The 20,614-nt window shown below is 36.5% G+C and overlaps 1 protein-coding gene across 10 annotated transcripts in view; it reads left to right on the forward strand.

Moving 5' to 3' along the window:
- Window positions 1-20,614, forward strand: part of ATP2C1 (ATPase secretory pathway Ca2+ transporting 1) — a 163,820-nt gene that overhangs the window by 131,076 nt on the left and 12,130 nt on the right. For 6 of the 10 annotated variants that reach the window (XM_034957365.4, XM_003829448.5, XM_008954806.7 and 3 more), the window contains 8 exons: window positions 9,014-9,064; window positions 9,997-10,163; window positions 12,116-12,184; window positions 12,753-12,869; window positions 13,685-13,832; window positions 14,371-14,466; window positions 15,595-15,736; window positions 17,299-17,423. In XM_034957365.4, coding sequence (XP_034813256.2) covers window positions 9,014-9,064; window positions 9,997-10,163; window positions 12,116-12,184; window positions 12,753-12,869; window positions 13,685-13,832; window positions 14,371-14,466; window positions 15,595-15,736; window positions 17,299-17,423 — 915 coding nt within the window. Of the gene's footprint in view, window positions 1-9,013; window positions 9,065-9,996; window positions 10,164-12,115; window positions 12,185-12,752; window positions 12,870-13,684; window positions 13,833-14,370; window positions 14,467-15,594; window positions 15,737-17,298; window positions 18,073-20,614 lie in introns of those variants that run through there. The other 4 variants (XM_034957366.4, XM_008954808.6, XM_055110445.2 and 1 more) reach the window with 2 other exon arrangements.

Consider the following 20,614-nt stretch of genomic DNA (forward strand, 5'->3'; position numbering starts at 1 on the left):
AAGTGCCACAGTTTATCACTTCACCTTTTGAAGGGCGTCTTAGTTGCTTCCAGGTTTGGCAATTATATATAAAGCTGCTCTAAACATTCATATACAGGTTTTTGCGTAGACATAAGTTTTCAACTCATTTGGGTAAATACTAAGCACAGTTGCTGAATCAGATCATATGGTAAGAGTATATTTAGTTTTTTAAGAAACAGGCAATTCCATTTTTATAGATGAGGAAATTGAGGCCCACAGTACTTGGGAGACTTGGCTGATGTCTCAGAGCTAGTAAGTGGTGGTGTTGGCATTGGAACTGGAATCCAGGTCTGTATGCTCCAGAGTTCATCTGCTGTTTGCTGTTTCTTTGAATATTATTGAACCTAAGATGTACCCAACTCTGATTATTATTATTATTGTTATTATTTTTTACCACTGCCCTTATCCATATACATCTCTGATTATTTTTATACACTAAATTCCTGCATGTGAAATGATTGGACTAATGTTCAACACATTTGTAAGGCCGTTAACATATATTGCTGAATTGTCCTCTGAAAAAGTTTCTGTTTATATTTCCATAAACTACACTTCATACAGTAGCATTAAGTCCCTAGACCTCCAGCCCCACTTCCCTCATCCTCTAGCAAGTGGTTAGATTTTGGATGTTGTTACTAATAGAAATACACTATTTTGCTTATCCATATTTTTTATTTCTCAACTTCTCATCACTCATGAATGCTGTTTTCAGAGAGAGCCAATCATAGTCCTGAAAGATGTAATCTCTAATGTTGAAATCCTGAAAGATTGAAATCCATAAAGTCTTAAAATCCTGAAAAACCACAGTCCCCAAAGATCAAAATCCTAAAAATCTAATTCTGGAAAAAATAATTTTAAAATAAAATAATTTACATTTTTAAGAAGGAATTTATTTGAGAAACATAAAAATATGAAAATGCTTCATTGGTCACTTTATACAAAATAGCAATAATAAATAACCTACATAGTTTTGCAAGCATTTGCAAGCATAAACACTCAGGCATATTATATGACAGAAAGATATAACATAGGACTGTTATGAGCATATGAACTGTATTTATAAAGAAATAGGTCATAAGGGAAATGCATGAACACCTATCACTATGGTTGCTAATTGTGTGCACCCCACTTATAACTGTGGGTCATTTTTATCTTTCACAAATGCAGATGTATGAAAAGGACATCTGTTCATTTATTGAGGAAGTTTCAACATTTTTACATACATGTACAATGCTTACATACAAAGTCAACATTGTGATCATGCACTTTCGTGAAGTCAGATTTGCAAAACATGCATAAAACAAATTAGAATCCTTTAAGTCTCTATAACTTACGCTTCCAGTGTTGGAAATGATGCAAAGGTGAAATACATAGCATAGCAAATTGTAAAAAATAATGCTCACAATTTAAAATAGCGGAAAAGGAAACTAAAAAAAGAAAAATAATGGCCGGGTGTGGTGGCTCACAGCTGTAATCCCAGCACTTTGGGAGGCTGAGGTGGATGGATTGCCTGAGGTCAGGATTTCGAGACCTGCCTGGCCAACATGGCGAAACCCCATCTCTACTAAAAATACAAAAATTAGCTGGGTGTGGTGGTGGGTGCCTGTAATCCCAGCTACTCTAAGGAGGCTGAGGCAGGAGAATCGCTTGAACCTAGGAGGCAGAGGCTGCAGTGAGCTGAGATTGCACCAGTGCACTCCAGCCTGGGCTACAGAGCAAGACTCCTTCCCCCACCCCACCTCCCCCGCCCCACCAAAAAAAAAAAACCAAATTAACAACAACAGCAAAAAACCTAAAAAGAAAATATGACATGGAAAAGCATATTACAGAGATAAATGATGGACAGTTGCATGGAGATAGTCCATAAAAGCTGGCTGACTTTCACGATCATTAACTATATTTTGAAGTCTTGCAGCATGATGAGTAGTTGCTTTTTTTTCTTTAAGAACATGGCTGTCAGCGTATGTTCATATTCATTTTCTACGTGGCACTGCTCTTTTTGAAATTCTATGATTCGATGTACACTAACATGAACATTCTCTATTAAATTTTCCTATCCTGTGATTGTGATTTTCAGGAGTTTAGACTTTAGGGATTTTGATCTTTAGGGATTTCAGCATTTGGGATTATGGCATTTGGTATTGCATCTTTCAAGATTATGATCCCAGTATGTTGGGATCATAGATGACTGTTGGGATCACTGCCACCCAGAGAACTGGGGCAGTGTGGATGTTTGCTTTGTTTTTGGGGTGGGGAAGGTGTTTATATATTTGAATAGGGCTTTTTTTTTTTTTTTTTTTTTGGTGCACGTCCTATCCTGGTAATCTCTTCCTGATGTTTATTTCTGAATAAATCCCATATTGGATTTTTTTAGTGGTATTGGGACAGAGTACTAGTAAATGTATGTGAAATCTGCAGTTACTTAAACATTTTACCATTAGACTTTTGCGTAACTTCTCAGAGACGCTAAAGGTGGTGAAACTTTCATTTTATTTGCTTTCTTCAGTTTGTCCTCTGGCTCTCTTATAAAAATTAAGGTGAACTCTGGAAACCAACCAAAGATAGTTAGGGAAGAAAGAAACTAATTACAAATTACATCATCAGCCTGGACAAATCACATTGTTGGGGTTTCCCAAGTAGAGTGTGTGTGCGTTAATTATAGCAGATATCCTGATCCTATTCCAAGGAGACTAAAACAAAATAAGACCTAAGCCCTGTCAGAAGCTCGTTGAATTGCTTAAATTCATCCTACTTTAAAGTGGCATTCTATAAATACCAGCCCTGCCTCCCAGGTATTTTGTATCTTTTGAATACCTAAGTCTTTTCTCCAAATATTATTAGTGAATTTTTTGTCTCATTAGGTTAGCAGGACGGCCCCTACCCTCATCTTGTCTTTTTCCCTACTTCATTTTGTGTTCGTGTGACCCTTTCATAGCCAATATGTTTATTTGGCCTTCAGCTTTTTAATTATTTTATTTTATTTTATTTATTTTATTTTATTTTTTAGAGATGGTGTTTTGCTTTATTGCCCAGACTGGAGTGCAGTGGCATGATCATAGCTCACTGCTGCCCTGAATTCCTGGGCCCAAGCTATCCTCTGCCTTAGCCTCCCAAGTAGCTGTAACTGTAGGTGCTCACCACTATGCTTGGGTAATTAAAAAAAAAAAAAAAAGAAAGAAAATCCATTTCTGAATGGATTTTTAAACTTTTTTGAAAGAAAGGATTTGCAGAAATGGAGTCTCACCACGTGTTGCCCAGACTGGTCCTGAACTTCTGGGCTCAAGTGATCCTCCCACCTCAACCTCCCAAAGTGCTGGGGTTATAGGCATGAGCCACTGCACCTAGCCTCGTCTTCTGCTTTCCTTTGTTTGAGACAGAGTCTCCTGCTTTGTTGACTAGGCTAGAGTGTAGTGGTGTGACCATAGCCCACTGCAACCTCAAACTCCTGAGTTCAGGTGATCTCCCCAGTTCAGGTGATCCCTCATGACTCAGTCTCCTGAGTAGCTGGGACTACTGGCATGTGCCACCATGCCTAGGTAATTTTGTTATTTTTTATAGAGATGGGGTTTTGCTGTGTTGCCCAGGTTGGTCTCAAACTCCTGGGCTCAAGTGATCCTCCTACCTTGGCCTCTCAAAGTGTTGGGATTACAGGCATAAGCCACTGCACTCAGACAGTTTGTTGCTTTTGCTTCACATCAATTTGAATAACTTTTATTATTGTTACAAATAAAACAGACCTTTTGTTCTAAATCATTAGCTTGTTGACATTTTCCCCCATGTACTAGAATCATATTAATTGTGCCCCTCATTAAAATATTTTTCAGCCATCCTTTTTCATAATTCTTTCGAACACATTTCATTCTCCTTTTGGAATATGAAGTGTTGCTATGTACTTTGACCTAGAGCCAGTTAAAAAGTAGTACTGAAACTCAGTTTTGCTTGTTATTAAGTCATCTGGGAATTCTCAGTGTTTTCCATTTATGACTTTTTCTAGTGTGTCCTACATTTTCCATTGATCCATTGATAGAAGTGGTCATCCTCTTTCATTCTTCTTTTTCTGATTTTTACAGCATTACTTGCATTTATATTTCTACTGAATCTATTCACCAAGTCCCCATATTATTATCGCAATTCATATATTGTCTAATTTTTAATAGGTTGTAAATCTTTATTTCAATCACTTGTTTTTTCTTCAGTGCATTAGTTTTCTTTAATCTGTCCTAGAAGATTTGAGGATCTTCGGTAGGTTATTCTAATGCAAGGCACATCTTTTCCATTAATCTCTCCTTTAATATTTTCCTTTCTTTTTTTTTGTAACTTCCTTTCCCTAGTACATCTTGTCTATTAATTTCCATCAAAAGAACTGTAAGTGCTGACCACAAATGTGACACTGAAAAGGAGGACTCATAAGAAGAGAAAAATACCCCTTGTAGATTGCTTCTGAAAATATGTGGCCTTGTTCTACTCTCTTTGATGATTTTTATCTCTTCCTCCAAATCTAAAATCAGGCCAAAATACCCAACTGTCACAACTGGATCAAGCCAGCTGCACCTTTTACCACCAAGTACAAGGCTCACTGCAACCCACAGATACCCATCTAACCTCGGGACAGCCATGATCCCCAATAGGCAGGGATGACACCCACGACCAGCAAGAAGCAGCTACAGAAAATTGATCCTCAGTGCCTCTGCCTCCCATAAAGATTTATGGGGATCATGTCTCTCAGGGAGAAATGAGGCAGAATAGGGAATTAGGGTAATCAAGGGTTAAGGCATAAGTAAAAGAACAGTAGATGCAGCCAGTTCTAGGCAAGATTAGGCAGCATTTAGGCCACATCCTTAATCCTGTGATAACAAGACAGTAGTCTCCACTTCAGCCTCTGATTGGCTGGGGACCAAGTCTCCACTTCAGTCTCTGATTGGTCACAGGCTAATCCTTCATAGGGTGTAACCAATTGGAGGCCTCTAAAGGGCACCTGGTAGTGTTACCAAATTCTTTTAACTTAATAAAAACCCTAGGCCGGGCACGGTGGCTCACACCTGTAATTCCAGCACTTTGGGAGGCCGAGGCTGGTGGATCATAAGGTCAGGAGTTCAAGACCAGCCTGGCCAAGATGGTAAAACCCTGTCTCTACTAAAAATACAAAAAGTAGCTGGGTATGGTGGCGGGCACCTGTAATCCCAGCTACTTGGGAGGCTGAGGCAGAGAATTGCTTGAACCAAGGAGGCGGAGGTAGTGAGCCGAGATTGCGCCACTGCACTCCAGCCTGGGCGACAAGAGCGAAACTCCATCTCAAAAAAAAAAAAAAAACACACAAAAAAACGGCTGGGCGTGGTGGCTCATGCCTGTAATGCACTTTGGGAGGCCAAGGTGGGCAGATCATCTGAGGTTGGGAGTTCGGAACCAGCCTGACCAACATGGAGAAAACCTGTCTCTACTAAAAAATACAAAATTAGCTGGGCGTGGTGGTGCATGCCTGTAATCCCAGCTACTTGGGAGGCTGAGGCAGGAGAATCACTTGAACCTGGGAGGAGGAGGTTGTGGTGAGCCGAGATCGCGCCATTGCACTCCAGCCTGGGCAACAAGAGCGAAACTCCATCTCAAAAAAAAAAAAAAAAACACAAACCCTAAAGAACATTGTAGTTGGGACTCATGAGCCGCTTGCTCGAGCCTGTTCTACTCTATGGAGTGTACTTTTGCTTCAATAAGTTTGTACTTTTGTTGCTTCGTTCTTTTGTTCCTTTGTGTGTTTTGTTCAATTCTTTGTTCAACACATGAAGTACATGGACAACTCACAGTCACGACCTTTCATTCGCTAACTTATTTTGCAGCTTTTGCCAAACACTTGTTATATTTCAGTGCTGTGTGCTACATGATTAATTTCTGCAGTAATTAGAGTTTTCACTTGGAAGGTTTACCAGTATGTTTTGGATATATGTGTAACTCAGTCTTTTTTTTAAAGGCACACTAAAGAGTTTCTGAATGGATTTTTGAACTTTTTTGAAAGAAAGGATATTTCCCAAATATAAGTTATGTGATTCATGATATTTGGATTGCCTAGGGATAATCAGTAGTGTGATATTACAGTGCAGCTGAGTCTTTTGTTTAAGAAAATAATACTTTTTTTATTTAGACCTTTATTAAAAGGAGAGAACCAGGGAACAGTCTTTATGGTAGTACTGAGATTTATTCAGTTGTTCATTCATTTTATTTGTCTTTATAGAGCGCTGTTGGTATAGGACAAAAATCTCTGGCTTCATGAGTCTTAGAAGATAAATGAATATAATGTTAAATAAGTGCTTAAGAGCAACCCCCCCCCCCCCACAAAAAAAGGCAAAATTTGAATGATTAGAGAGGGAGATTGAAATTTTTACATAGTAAGACTAGGGAGGGCCTCACTGAGAAGGTACTATTTGACAGAAGGGGGACCCATGTTATATCCGAGGAAAGAGCATTCCAGACAAGGGCGGAGGCTGGAAGTGAGTGTGCCTGGCATGTGTGAGGAACAACGAGGAGGCCAATGTAGTTCAGTCAGGAAAAGATTAATGATAGGAGTGCAGTGAGGTGTGAACTTCATGAGGGACCCGGTAGATAATAAAGGACTTAGGCATTTGTTTTGAGAGAGATGTGAAATCATTTGAGGGTTTTGAGAAGAGACACGTGATCTCACTTCTGTTTTAACAGTGCCACTCTGGCTACTGTGTTGCAAATTGACTGCAGGAAACTAGGGCAGAAATAAGAAAATCAGTTTGGAGGTATTGGCCCAGAGTGTGGGCAATGGTTTTGGAGTCAGGTGGTTGAATTCTGGATATATTTGTGAGTGGAGTCAACAAGATTCGCTGTCAAACTGCTTGTTGGCACATAAGAAAAATGGAGGAATTAAGGTTGGCTCCCAAAATTTGGAGCCTCAGCAACTGCACATATGTACTTTTCACTAACAGAGGATAGGAAGGAGCAAGATTGAGACATCTAAGAGGAAATGTGAAGTAGGGATGGGAATTAGTTTTGCTGATCTGGATTTCAGAAGAAATGTCTGGGCTTGAGATAAAAATGCATTCAAAAAAATGCATGTAAGTAAAATCCAAAGCCATGTGCCTGGGTATGCTCACCTGAGGCGTAGGGAATTCTGAGACCTCTTATTGAGAAAGGAACTGAGCCCTGGGGTGCTCCAACATCTAGGCATCAAGAGAGATCAGGAGAAGTCTGTACAAGAGGAACAGCCAAAAAGGTAGGAGGAAGACCAGTATCGGTGGTGGTGGAAGCCAAGGGAAGATGGTGTTTCAGGAGGGACTAATCAGCTACGTTAGGGTGCGGCTGAGAGATTAAGTCAGGTGAGAAATGACTGTAGGCATTAGCAATGTGGTGGTGGTGGTGGTGGTGCAGGTCTTTGAAAGTCATGAATCGTGTTTCACTGCAGTTGTGGTAACAGTATGATCATGGGGTGGATTCAGAGAGAATGGGAGACAGCAAGTATAGGCTACTTGCTAAGGAGCTCTGCTCCAAAAATCCTCCCCGTTCCTGTATCAAAATTTTTTCCTTGCTGCTGCACTTTACCATCAGTATACAAACATGTTTCCTCTTCCATTTAAAAAAATAAAGAAAAAAAAGGGAAAGGGTGGCAGCTGAAATGGGAAGGGAAGAGAAGTGGTTTTTCTTTCTTTTTTTATATGGAAGGGACAACATGTTTTTGTATACTGACGGTAAAGATATAGCAGTGAGGAAAACATTTTGGCACAGGAGGGAGGAGAATTTCTGGAGTAATGGTCTTAATAGGTAAGAAGGTAGAATCTTTGACCTGCAGTAGATGCATATTCAGTTCATCTGTAGTAAAACCAGAGGTTAGTTCCTGGATACAGATACTGAGTTGGGGGAATTGTGGAAATTCTCTTCTGATTCTGATTTCTCCAAAGTAGGAAGCAAGGTGGTCGGCTGAGAAGGAGGCTAGAGAAAGGGGATAGATTGCAGGTACGAGGAGAGAAAACTAATATGAATTAATCCTCTAGGAGAATAGGAAAGAGAATGGTGTATTATGTATATTGAAATCACCATAAGTTGTAAATATTGTTGGAGAGAGTGACATGACAGTGAGGCAGAAGTTAAAATCATTGTGAAATGAGGGGCTGTGAACTCCGGAGCAGTGAATGCCTACAGTTAGTGAGTTACAGTCTCATCTGACATTCAGAACTGAGGTTTTATGAAGGGAGAATGGCAGATACCGTGTTCCACCTGTAGGCTCCCCCGGTGGTACTATTTGAGGAGGTTATAGGGATGGTAGTGTTTTGTGGAAACACTAGGTTAGAGCAAAGTACTATTTGAGGAGGTTATAGGGATGGTAGTGTTTTGTGGAAACACTAGGTTAGAGCAAAGTGAAAAAGAGTAAAAAATAGAGGAGATTTGTTGGAACACAGTGAAACGATTTTAGGAGATCAGGAGATGGGGTCAGAAAAAAGGATTAAATATTTATTTTGGAGAGATAAAAATCATATAAGCAATTTAGAAGTACAGTGGAAGAGAGGCTAATGAGTTAACCTGAGTAAAAGGGAATGAGCAGACACTTGACACTGTAAAAAATGGCTCTACAGACACTGAGAAGCAGCTGTTCTTTATTGCTTCTGAAGACAGAACAAAGGGAAAAGGCTATTTTAGTTTTATGCGAGTGTCATAGGAAACAGACGCAAGAGAATTTTTCCTTTTTTTGTCTCTGGAACATTTCAAGAATAAGGCTGTTTTCTTTCCAGAGTTTACACATAATGATATAAATTGGATGACTTGTTTAGATTGTGTATTTCCTGTGGTACCTTTGGTAAAGATTGAAATGACCATGTCAGATTAATGTCTTAACAAACATATGGCATATTGCTTAAGCTTGATCTCAGTGGCAAATTAAATACAGCTTAAATTGATGAGTTTTTCATCATTAGTTATGAATGCATGGGTTATTCTGTAGAAATCTTAATATTGAAGATTTTTAGTGTATCTTGTATTTTAACAGGTTGCAGTATTTTACAGAGCTAGCCCAAGGCACAAGATGAAAATTATTAAGGTGAGTGTGTAAGAATCAGATGGTTTTATTTCTGTATACAAAATGCTGCTACTTTACTTTTGTTATGTTTGCATTACAGGGAGTAGAGCATCAAGGTCAGAAATACTGTGAAGCAAAACAGTTTTTTTTTTTTTGTAAGAGCTTGACATAGAAACACTAATAGAGAATTTAGTTGGCATAAGATGTAGAGGAAAACTTGAATGAAGTATCTGCAAATACAGCCTTCTTTAAACAGTTAGACAGTATAAAACAATGTTCTAACTGGGGTCCATAGCCAAGTCATCCCAGCGTAAATAGCAGTAATTAGTTAGAAACTAAATAAATACAGCAAGGAAATAGTGTTGTGACACTGTGAACAGTACTTAAAAGGCTATGATTATTTATATTAATTAGTCAAATGTGTTTAAAGCAACTGATATAGTATCCAGTAGTTAATGGTCTTAAGTTATGATAGCCAGCCATTGTGTAGTTCAGAGTTTCTCAACCTTGGCACCATTGACATTTTGGACTGGATAATTCCTTGTTGTGAAGGGCTGCCCCATATGTTATTGAATGTTTAGCAGCATTCTTGGCCCCTTCCCACTAGGTGCCAGTAACATCCCCCAAATCCTGATAGTCCGAAACATCTCCAAACATTGTCAGATGTCCCTTGGGAGACACAATTGCCCCTGGTTGAGAATCATTGTATAGTTGTTTGAAGAACAGAATTTAGAGATACAGTTCTCACAGATGGGAATATTAGTAGCAACTTTTCCTAAGCTTTATCTTACTGAGATCTCCATTTGTTGAAGTTCATTGAACAATGGGTGGTCTATATTATTTCTAATCTTAATTATGTGAAAAAAAATAGGGAGGATTTGTTTATTGCTTTGTATGGAAGCAACATTTTTATCAAAATTCCTTCCTCTCCCCTGTCCTCTGCTCCACTCTAGTCGCTACAGAAGAACGGTTCAGTTGTAGCCATGACAGGAGATGGAGTAAATGATGCAGTTGCTCTGAAGGCTGCAGACATTGGAGTTGCGATGGGCCAGACTGGTACAGATGTTTGCAAAGAGGCAGCAGACATGATCCTAGTGGATGATGATTTTCAAACCATAATGTAAGCTTTGTTTCAGTGAATGCCTATCAGAGAATCTTCCCCTATCCTTTCCTGTCCCCCACCCCTAGAGAATTCAACTGGAAAAGAATTAGTATTTAAACATTAGGTAAACTAAACCATTTTTCTAGGGTAATTATCCTATTTTATGGTATGAAGAAGATGATTTGTGTGGCTGGAACAGGCATAGTAAATGGCAGGACCCTCATTTAAGAAGTATTTGCCAAGTGCCAGCCACATGTCACCTTTTTCTGGGCACTAATATGATGGTATAGTAATGGCCTTTATTTTAGTTAAATTCAGGTAGTTAGAAATATGCATATGTATGGCTCTTTTTTTGGCTTTATAATAAATATTGAAAATTATGAAGTTTACATCCATACCTGTTTTTTATATCAGTAATTTATTCATCTTGCCCTCATTTAATGTTATAATTTATTAAATTTAAATAGCTCTATTTGTGTCAGCCACAGTTTCCAGTTGATTTAAGACTCCAGTGTAATACATGGTGGTGTCAGTTTCACAGTGTTCAGGTGGGGATCATGTGAATCCCATTTATTTATTTATTTATTTTTTGGGTAGCCACCTGTTGGATGACCTGAGTTTAGTGATAAATTCCAATTATATGTACCAGGCTGCTTTATTACTCTGTTTTGGCCTACAGGGAAACATTTGGGAGCTTAGGACTCACAGTATTTGCCAAGCTTTTGCAAGGATATGAGTTTTTTCTTTCCATTATTATAATTATATAGAAATCTTAGAAGAAATGAGGAGTTGATTAAAAAGCATAGATTTTCCTGGATTCAGCTAAATGAATGAGATAATTTATATGAATCCTTGTAAACCATGTTCTTCATTTAATTCCTCTGCAACATGTGATCTACTTGATGTGTAGGAGCAACACGTAGCTTAAATTCTATAATTCCTATATATCTCATTGCCATTTGATTCCTGACATGCATTAGTTTAAACCTTTACTCTGCATTTTGTACCACTAAGAAAAATGAGCTTAGAGGAAGGTGAAGAAGATAATCATGGCTGGGCAGGGTACCTCACGCCTGTAATGCCAGCACTTTGGGAGGCTGAGGTGGATGGATCACTTGAGCCCAGGAGTTCGAAACCAGCCTAGGCAACATGTCAAAACCCATCTCTCCAAACAATACAAAAAAAATAGCTGGGAGTGGTGATGTGAGCCTGTGGTCTCAGCTACTCTAGAGGCTGAGCTGGAGGATTGCTTGAGCCAAGAAGGTCGAGGCTGCAGGTAAGTCAAGGTTGTGCCACTGCACTCCAGCCTGGGAAGCAGGGCAAGACCCTGTCTCAAAAAAAAAAAAAAAAAAAAGATAATCATTTTATGTATTATGAATGTGAAGTATTTTCTCTTGTGTGAAGAGACAATGTATGATTTTAATGTTGAAGTATCTTCTTCAGAATAAGAATTTTAATATTGTGACAAATTAGTTCAGGTAGAGCTTAGGCTTGACTTTAATTCTTTGCTAAAATAAATGTTTCCATATTGATACATGTGTTGTATTAGTTGGAATTTTATTTTATTTATTTATTTGTTTGTTTGTTTGAGTCAGTCTCACTTTGTTGCCAAGGCTGGAGTGCAGTGGTGTGATCTTGGCTCACTGCAACCTCCGCCTCCCGGGTTTAAGCAGTTCTCCTGCCTCAGCCTCCTGAGTAGCTGGGATTACAGGCATGCGCCACCACACCCGGCTAATTTTTGTATTTTTAGTAGAGATGGAGTTTCGCTGCACCATGGTGGCCAGGCGGGTCCGAACTCGTGACCTCAGGTGATCTGCCAGTTTCGGCCTCCCAGTGTGCTGGGATTACAGGCATGAGCCACGGTGCCCGGTTGGAAATTTATTTTCAAAATTAGCTCTACAGTGTTTTAGTATAGATACATTTTTGTATGATAATATTTTCTCACTTCATCTTTATTTTTTAAATTTCAGGTCTGCAATTGAAGAGGGTAAAGGGATTTATAATAACATTAAAAATTTCGTTAGATTCCAGCTGAGCACGTAAGTTTGCAAGAAATTTGTCACCATGGGTCTTCTGGATAAATTATATGAAAAGTAGAACTTAAGCAGAATGCCTAGAAACTTCTCTGCCTTATATTTCTGAGCATTGTTCATATGTCAGTTTTCCAAAAAGAAAATTTATTGTATTCTGAAATTTTAAATGGCATGATAAATAGGTTGTAAATGTAACAATTAGATGTCTGTATCATCAAAATGTATAAATCTTTGTGATTTATTTAATAGCTCACATCTCATTGTTTCCTCTTGGTATCTTTTTCCAGAAGTAGAAGGGGTATTGTGTAGTCAAAAAACAGTTACCAAAATATTGTTGAAACTATCATGCAGATATAAAAATTCTTTATTTGTTCCTGTTGTCTAAACATCTTGAAAATCCTTTGTTAAAATACTCTTAGCTTTAAAATGTCCACGTGAATGAAGAATAGTTTACTTGAAACAGTCTTCCTTTAAAAGCATAGTAGTAAGAGATTTTTAAATGCTAAAAAAGTGGTATCATAGAATCAACAGATTTACTATGCTGATATTTTTAAATGACTCTCTTTTTCAACAGGAGTATAGCAGCATTAACTTTAATCTCATTGGCTACATTAATGAACTTTCCTAATCCTCTCAATGCCATGCAGATTTTGTGGATCAATATTATTATGGATGGACCCCCAGCTCAGAGGTACGAGTTTTTTAATTGCATGAGCTGGAAAGACAAGGAATGTGTACTACCCTGATAATTAAGTTTTAAAACTTGATTTATGGACAGTGTTGGAAAACTTTGCAGCAAATGTTTTAACATTTATGTTATAAATTGTGTGATGTGTGTATTTTTATTAATTCTTTTTGAGTGTGCATGCAGTGTAGATCTGAGCCTTTCCACTGTTAGATGCCTAGCCTAAGGTTGAGAATACATCAGGAATAGGTGCTATCCCTGTCCTCAGGAAGTAAGTAAGCCTTTTATTTCTAAGAAATGGGTATAATGGAGAAATTTCTGGGTTCAGTTTTATTATCTACTGTCAGTTCTACTGTCAGTTTTAGAGACTTTGGGAAAGTATTAGAGGACCTGAGTGTCATAACTTTTTAAAAAAATTTGATAATAATGGGGTAGTTGAGTGATAGATGTCATTTGGCCACTCCAGCAAATCATCCCAGTTAAAACCTCTTTATATGAAAGATATTTCAAAATTCAGTCGGTAGGTCATGTATTTCACACCGTATTTGAAATAGGTAAACTTACATGTAAATGAATTGGATGGTTTTTTGAAAGTTGATTATCTATCCCCTATCAAATTGTGCCAAACAAATAAAGAGGAGAGAAAAAGTGACAAAATCAGTGGTTATTTTTGCGTAATCAGCCAGCGTTTTATGATGCAACATTTTGTTTCTATAAGAAAGCATTTAGTTTGCCGAATAATTGAGGTTAGTGAGGTGGTGAAAGTAACAAATCCAAACCTTAAAACTTGAAAGTAATTTATTTTTCTGTTTGTTTTTAAGCCTTGGAGTAGAACCAGTGGATAAAGATGTCATTCGTAAACCTCCTCGCAACTGGAAAGACAGCATTTTGACTAAAAACTTGATACTTAAAATACTTGTTTCATCAATAATCATTGTTTGTGGGACTTTGTTTGTCTTCTGGCGTGAGGTATATTCACTGGCCAAGCTGCTATATTAACATGAATTCTGTATATCTGATAGGATTCTTAGTTATTTTGATGGGTTACCCAGAAGGCTGGGAAGTTAAGGGAGCTCTTTTAGTGAAAAATATAAGAACATTTTAAAAGAGTTTGATTTCCATCTTTATGGATAAATAAAATTATTGATTCATGTATTAGAATAAATCTGCAGAGAAGTATCAGTTACAATAAAAATACATGAAAATTTAGAGAGAAGTTGGAAAATCTGAGTCTTAAAATCATAGAGCCACTTTATTATTTTTAAATAACAGTATTTTAATATCTAATACATAGTTCATGAGAAGTTTTTTTTTTACTTTTTATTATGTAGATTACAGCTATTCACTAGGTGATTTATAGGAAATTTAGGTAGCTTTTATGTTTCATGTGTTAGGCTAAAGTTATTTCTTCCTAATGGAAAGAAAATGTTCATATTTTTTAAAAAGCATGCGATTTATCCATTAAATTCAGCCACTGAAAAGTAATTTTGTTATTGCCTCTTGACAGCTACGAGACAATGTGATTACACCTCGAGACACAACAATGACCTTCACATGCTTTGTGTTTTTTGACATGTTCAATGCACTAAGTTCCAGATCCCAGGTATGTTTAGGTGAACTTAGTTGATTGACTTGATTGACTCACTTGAGTAGAGTGCTTTCTAATAAGTAGGCAAAGATTATGGGTTTTTAGCTTTGCTTAATTTTGTAGCCACAGATTGCAGCCCCAGACACAGCCTTCTTATAAACATGTGCCATTGGTCACAATGAGGATGGGGCATTTGTGGGAGGTAAGCTTTATGTCTGACTAGAACATAAAAGTATTAATAATTCACAGGTGTTGTCATCTGCGTTTAGCTGGCTATAGCTATAAGATAGATCGTGGTTAACATTATTTGAGCATAGAACAAACCTCATAGTTTCTGTTGAGATTTTATTAGTCTCATTTTAAAAGACAGTATTGCTAGGAGTATAAGAGCAGTTATGTGCCTATTTTTTTTCCCATCACTCTTGTCACTGTGTCAAAGCTTAGGACATTCTAATTTTGCTTTTCTTCCCTTGTTGTATCTTAAGGTGTGACTGCTGCTTCTTGGTCTAAGTGTTTTGATAGAAAATAATGGGCTAGAGCTTTATGGTACTTTTTTAGAGCATATTGTCCTTAAAAACTAGTTTCATTTGAGGCATGACTATTCATTTCAGCTTTAAAGCACTTTATGAATCCTTAACTATATTACCATTTGCCATGCTGGAACTTCTGAGTACAGTGAATTCTCACTAATTGACCAATTTTTGAAGAAGCTGTAATACTTATTTTTTTATGAAAAGTGGTTTTACTTTTTCAGTACACACACAATTAGGTCCATTCTCCAAGAAAGGATTTTAGATTATCTACCTTAGTGAATGTATAGAAATGATTTAGCAAAATACAAATAAAGTTTCTTGATGTTTGGGATGTTAAAAGGTTTCTTTTCTTTCTATGGTCTAAATTATATAGTGTCACTTTTTAAGCAAGCCTTTTCTTGATAAATAAAATAAAAGCTACTTTAATATTTACTTTTATTCCATCTGAATTATTCCAAAACAATAGTAAAATTTAAGAGATTTCATAGAATTGACATTGCACAATTCAGTGATAAAGTGATACTGCTTGTTAAAAATTAGAAGTGAATATAATAAAGAAGTTATTTCTGTGACCAAGGAGTAATAAATGAACTCTCTGCTCTGCCAACAGACCAAGTCTGTGTTTGAGATTGGACTCTGCAGTAATAAAATGTTTTGCTATGCAGTTCTTGGATCCATCATGGGACAATTACTAGTTATTTACTTTCCTCCGCTTCAGAAGGTTTTTCAGACTGAGAGCCTAAGCATACTGGGTAAAGAAAACGTTATCTTTATCATTTATGTATTTTAGATAAATCATATTTTCTAATGTGTTTGTTTTAATTTTAAAATTCTTTTAAAATAGCAAAATAAGTAACTCACTTGATTTGAAAAAGGAGTCTATTTTTTCACTTGGGGAAGCTCAGGGGAATTACTCTCCTAACTCCAGGGTTTTGGTTTTTGCTCTTTTATAGGTTATCAATTGTTATAAAAATCATAATACGTGATTCTCAAATATAGCAAATCAAAACCTGCTCTAGAGTATAGTTTATAACTTTTTATGTACTATGCCATCTTGTATGAAGAGAAAACTAGACTTAATCTCCCTGAAAACCAAGTTGCTCTCTTCTTTAAAGTTAGAATTTTCAGTAAACTAATAATTTCATTATTCTTTCTTGTTTGTACATTCTAATTTCACAAAATGTCAGTCTGACCAAATAGCAGAATGTTTTATAAAGACTATTTGGAAATTACACAGTTTTCTTACATTACCATTTATTAAATGTATAATACAGTGCATTTAAAAATTAGTTTTCCTATGTAAGTGTGAGGAGTGATATATCTGACAGTAATGCTATCCTTTATTGAGTTCTCAATTTGGGTATTTATGAAAAGGAGTTATACAGTTTCACTGTAATTTTTCTTGTAAGTTAAAATTTACCTTAAAATTGAACTAGTTGAATTTCAGTATTTTAATTCCATATTCACATTTCTTCCTCTTTTTAAAAAAATGGCATTTTAAGGAAACATCTGCAATTTTCCAAGCAGTAAATAAGAATTGAGATAGTGTGGATACTATTGTAAAGACAAGTCTTCTATGCTTTGAAATAGAACATATTAATGTCAAATTTTTAATCTTCAGATAGGCATTTTCATTCAAATTGTCTACTACTGTTGATACAGTACTTTTTTAAAGGGCTGTGTGATCTATGAAATAAACTCCTTTTGTTGGTGATACTGTTAAAGGCTAGCCATATAAGGTTTCAGGGAAAGTGGTCAGAGGACTTGGGTTCTAATTCTGGCTGCTGCCTTTCCTAGTTATGTGACTTTGGATAAGTCATTTAATATCTTTTTTTCTTTTCTTATTTTTAACTGAGGGTGATTGTGCCTGCCTTATGGAATAGTGTGAAACAATGTGTTTGAAAGCTGTGGTGGCCAGGCGCCATGCCTCACGCCAGTAATCCCAATACTTTGGGAGGCTGAGGCAGGCAGATCACTTGAGGTCAGGAGTTCAAGACCAGCCTGTCCAAAATGGTGAAACCCCATCTCTACTAAAAATACAAACATTAGCCAGGTATGATGGCACATGCCTGTAATCCCAGCCACTTGGGAGGCTGAGGCAGGCAAATGGCTTGAACCCAGGAGGCGGAGGTTGCAGTGAGCTGAGATCATGCCACTGCATTCCAGCCTGGGTGACAGAGCAAGACTTCATCTCAGAAAAAAAAAAAAAAAAAAAAAAAAAAGTTGTGTTAAAATGCTAGAAAAATGTAAGCTATTAAGTTTTGCAACTGTAAGTTTCAAAGAAATGTAAAACCCAACTTATTTTCTCTTGCAGATCTGTTGTTTCTTTTGGGTCTCACCTCATCAGTGTGCATAGTGGCAGAAATTATAAAGAAGGTTGAAAGGAGCAGGGAAAAGATCCAGAAGCATGTTAGTTCGACATCATCATCTTTTCTTGAAGTATGATGCATATTGCATTATTTTATTTGCAAACTAGGAATTGCAGTCTGAGGATCATTTAGAAGGGCAAGTTCAAGAGGATATGAAGATTTGAGAACTTTTTAACTATTCATTGACTAAAAATGAACATTAATGTTAAAGACTTAAGACTTTAACCTGCTGGCAGTCCCAAATGAAATTATGCAACTTTGATATCATATTCCTCGATTTAAATTGGCTTTTGTGATTGAGTGAAACTTTATAAAGCATATGGTCAGTTATTTAATTAAAAAGGCAAAACCTGAACCACCTTCTGCACTTAAAGAAGTCTAACAGTACAAATACACTATCTATCTTAGATAGATATATTTTTTTTTATTTTTAAATATTGTACTATTTATGGTGGTGGGGCTTTCTTACTAATACACAAATAAATTTAATCATTTCAAAGGCATTCTATTTGGTTTAGAAGTTGATTCCCAGGAGTGCCATATTTCAGCTACTGTATTTCCTTTTTCTTGTAATGTAAGCAGCTCAGATACCATGTGCTATCATTTTTGTATCAAGTTTTTTGCACAGGATGTGACCACTGTCAGATCACTGTTCTTTTCTTTCTTTTTGTGATTGAAAAGCCTATACTACAATTTGAAGTAAATTTTTGTTTTTCTTAGTAAGTGTAAATGGTTGCTTTATTTTTATTTTAAAAAGGTATGTCTTTGGTTTGGCAGAATTCATGCAGGGCTATCAAGTGGTATTCTAGGGTAACAGTGTCCATAATTAACACTTAGTCATAGAGTCAAAAACATTTAAGACTGATTGGGTTGAAGTTTATAATAAATTATATTAACATGTCTTCCTTTTTGAGGTAAAGATATATACTTTGTCAAATATCATTTTGTCATCCTCTAAATATAAATCCAAATACCTCAGCTAAGTAATTCTATTTTATTATTTTTACTGTTATGTATGTTTTTAATCATATTTCTTAGGAAGTATAGGCTACTGGACTTAGAATAAAAAGTCCCCAAACCCAAACAAATGGTTTATGAACCAGAGTATATGTGGAAGATTCTTTGCTGGTCTTGCTCTGTGTGCATCTGAAGCTTCTTTGGCCTAGATTTTAGCACAAACCTGAGTATATCTCTTCTACTTTCATCATGTGTTCTGTACCTTCTTTTTGTTTCATTGGGCATGCTAGGGAAATAGGTGGATTTTGTGTGTAATGCCATCAGTTTTTATGAAAGCTTGATGAGGTATAGGTCATTTGTTTTGAGTATGTGGGCCAGAAATTTAAAATTAGAAATTTGTTTTTCTGTTGAGTATATAAACAAAAATTGGTCCCAATTCTAACAGGTTTAATCCTTCTTGAAGCCAATAAGTTTTATCTTTTATAATCTGTCAGGATGAACCACTCCTTAGCTTTTATCCAATATTAAACTGCAAGTGTTAGCACTGAAATATTGTCATTGATAGGGAAAATACCTATTCTTTGAGTCATTGTTACTGAGGCAGTTGAGTGTAAGGAGCTGGCTGCAGTTTATTCTACTTAACCCTTTAAGGCTGAATTGTCAAATGTACATTGTTCCATGTCGTTAGATGGAACATGGAAGCCATTGTCTAATCAACTCTATCATTAGTGACTTGATGTCTCATACCTTAATTTTGTAATGATTTTTATTCTCTGTTACAAAGACTTGAAATACGTATTAAATGCACGTTAATGTTTTGCTTTGCATTTTAGGTTCAGATTATGACTTGATTGAAATAAATGTGCCTATACATTCATTTGCTTTGTACTATAAAAATAAAAATGATTTCTTAAGTTAATGACATCCCAGTGGGGACTATTAGCATTAAAATTATCCATATGGATGCTGAAGATACAGAAATTAAAATTATCCATATGGATGCTGGAGAATGCATAGTACACAGAATCTATGATTTAAAAAGAAGTTGAATGTACAGTACAGATCCAGATTGCAATTTTCCATAATATATTAATCCAAGTTGACATGGATGATTTAAATGGGCTAGTATCTAAATTTTAAATTTTTACCCTATTTCCTAATCCTAGGACTTGCTAGAGTCCCTAACAATACTAACTTACTTGATGTTTTTCCCTGTTAGACTACCTTATGGAGTTATTTGGCCCCATAATGGCTAAACATCAGGGAAGAAAAGAAAAGAACTTAAAATAATTCACTGATTAGGTAAACAGTTCTGAAATGATCAAAACTGGCCACACAGAACAAGGCTGAACATGTTGTGTCACATTTGTGCTGGACATTGCATGACCCAGAGATGAAACAAAAGTGAAACCATGAAACCCAAAGACCCTCCCCTCTCAGGATACAGGCTTTATTTATATAGCAGTAACCACCCTCACAAGAATAAGACACATTATTTACCTGCCATGCCCATGTAGGGTATGTATTTTACATTGGTAGTCTTTTTGAGATCACTTAAGTTTTGGTCTCCTTGATATACTATATAAGTAAAGTAAGTATTGGTCACACTTAAAAATAGTTTCTCACTGAAATGAATTGGAGGCAAACAATAAACATAATATTTAGGAAACTTAATTAACTCTACCTTGCTTTCTGCCTCTGTCACTTGGCAATTCACTTCCACGTATGACTCACCCATGAAGTTAGATGATGAACTGGTTATCTTTTCATTACATTTTTTTAGTACCTGGAGTGTGCTAGAAGTAGAACGATAATGGCATCCCTGCCCTGTAGGAGCCCATGAACACAGATAGCAGGGGATATAACTGCTAATAAGCTGTTTCAAGAAAGTAAATAGGGATCTTTGCCCATTTACTTTAAAAATACACATAGATTAAAATGAGTCCAGTGCACTTTTCACTAGATATTTCCTTGACATTGGCATTTGAAAATCTTTGAAGTACTTTTTAAGACTGAGCTCCTGCAGTCCAAACAGCAGCTGATTTGCGTACTAAAACGTGGTATGGATGTTCATCCTTAACTAGTACGTGATTGGACAGACAGATCATTCTGATGGTTAAGTTTCCTTGAGCTCAGTTACCACTTGAACTATTAACTCTTATTTAATGACATTGTTTTGGGTTTTGGTTGTCAAGAGTTGGTTATTGTTAATAATGGATAATGGTTAACCAGTCCCTGGTATTAATGTAGATACAATTGTCCATAAACATTGTTGTAGGTTTAGATTTAAAAAGAAAAAGTAGT

Source organism: Pan paniscus, chromosome 2, assembly GCF_029289425.2.
Source record: "Pan paniscus chromosome 2, NHGRI_mPanPan1-v2.0_pri, whole genome shotgun sequence".
NCBI classification, from domain to species: domain Eukaryota; kingdom Metazoa; phylum Chordata; class Mammalia; order Primates; family Hominidae; genus Pan; species Pan paniscus.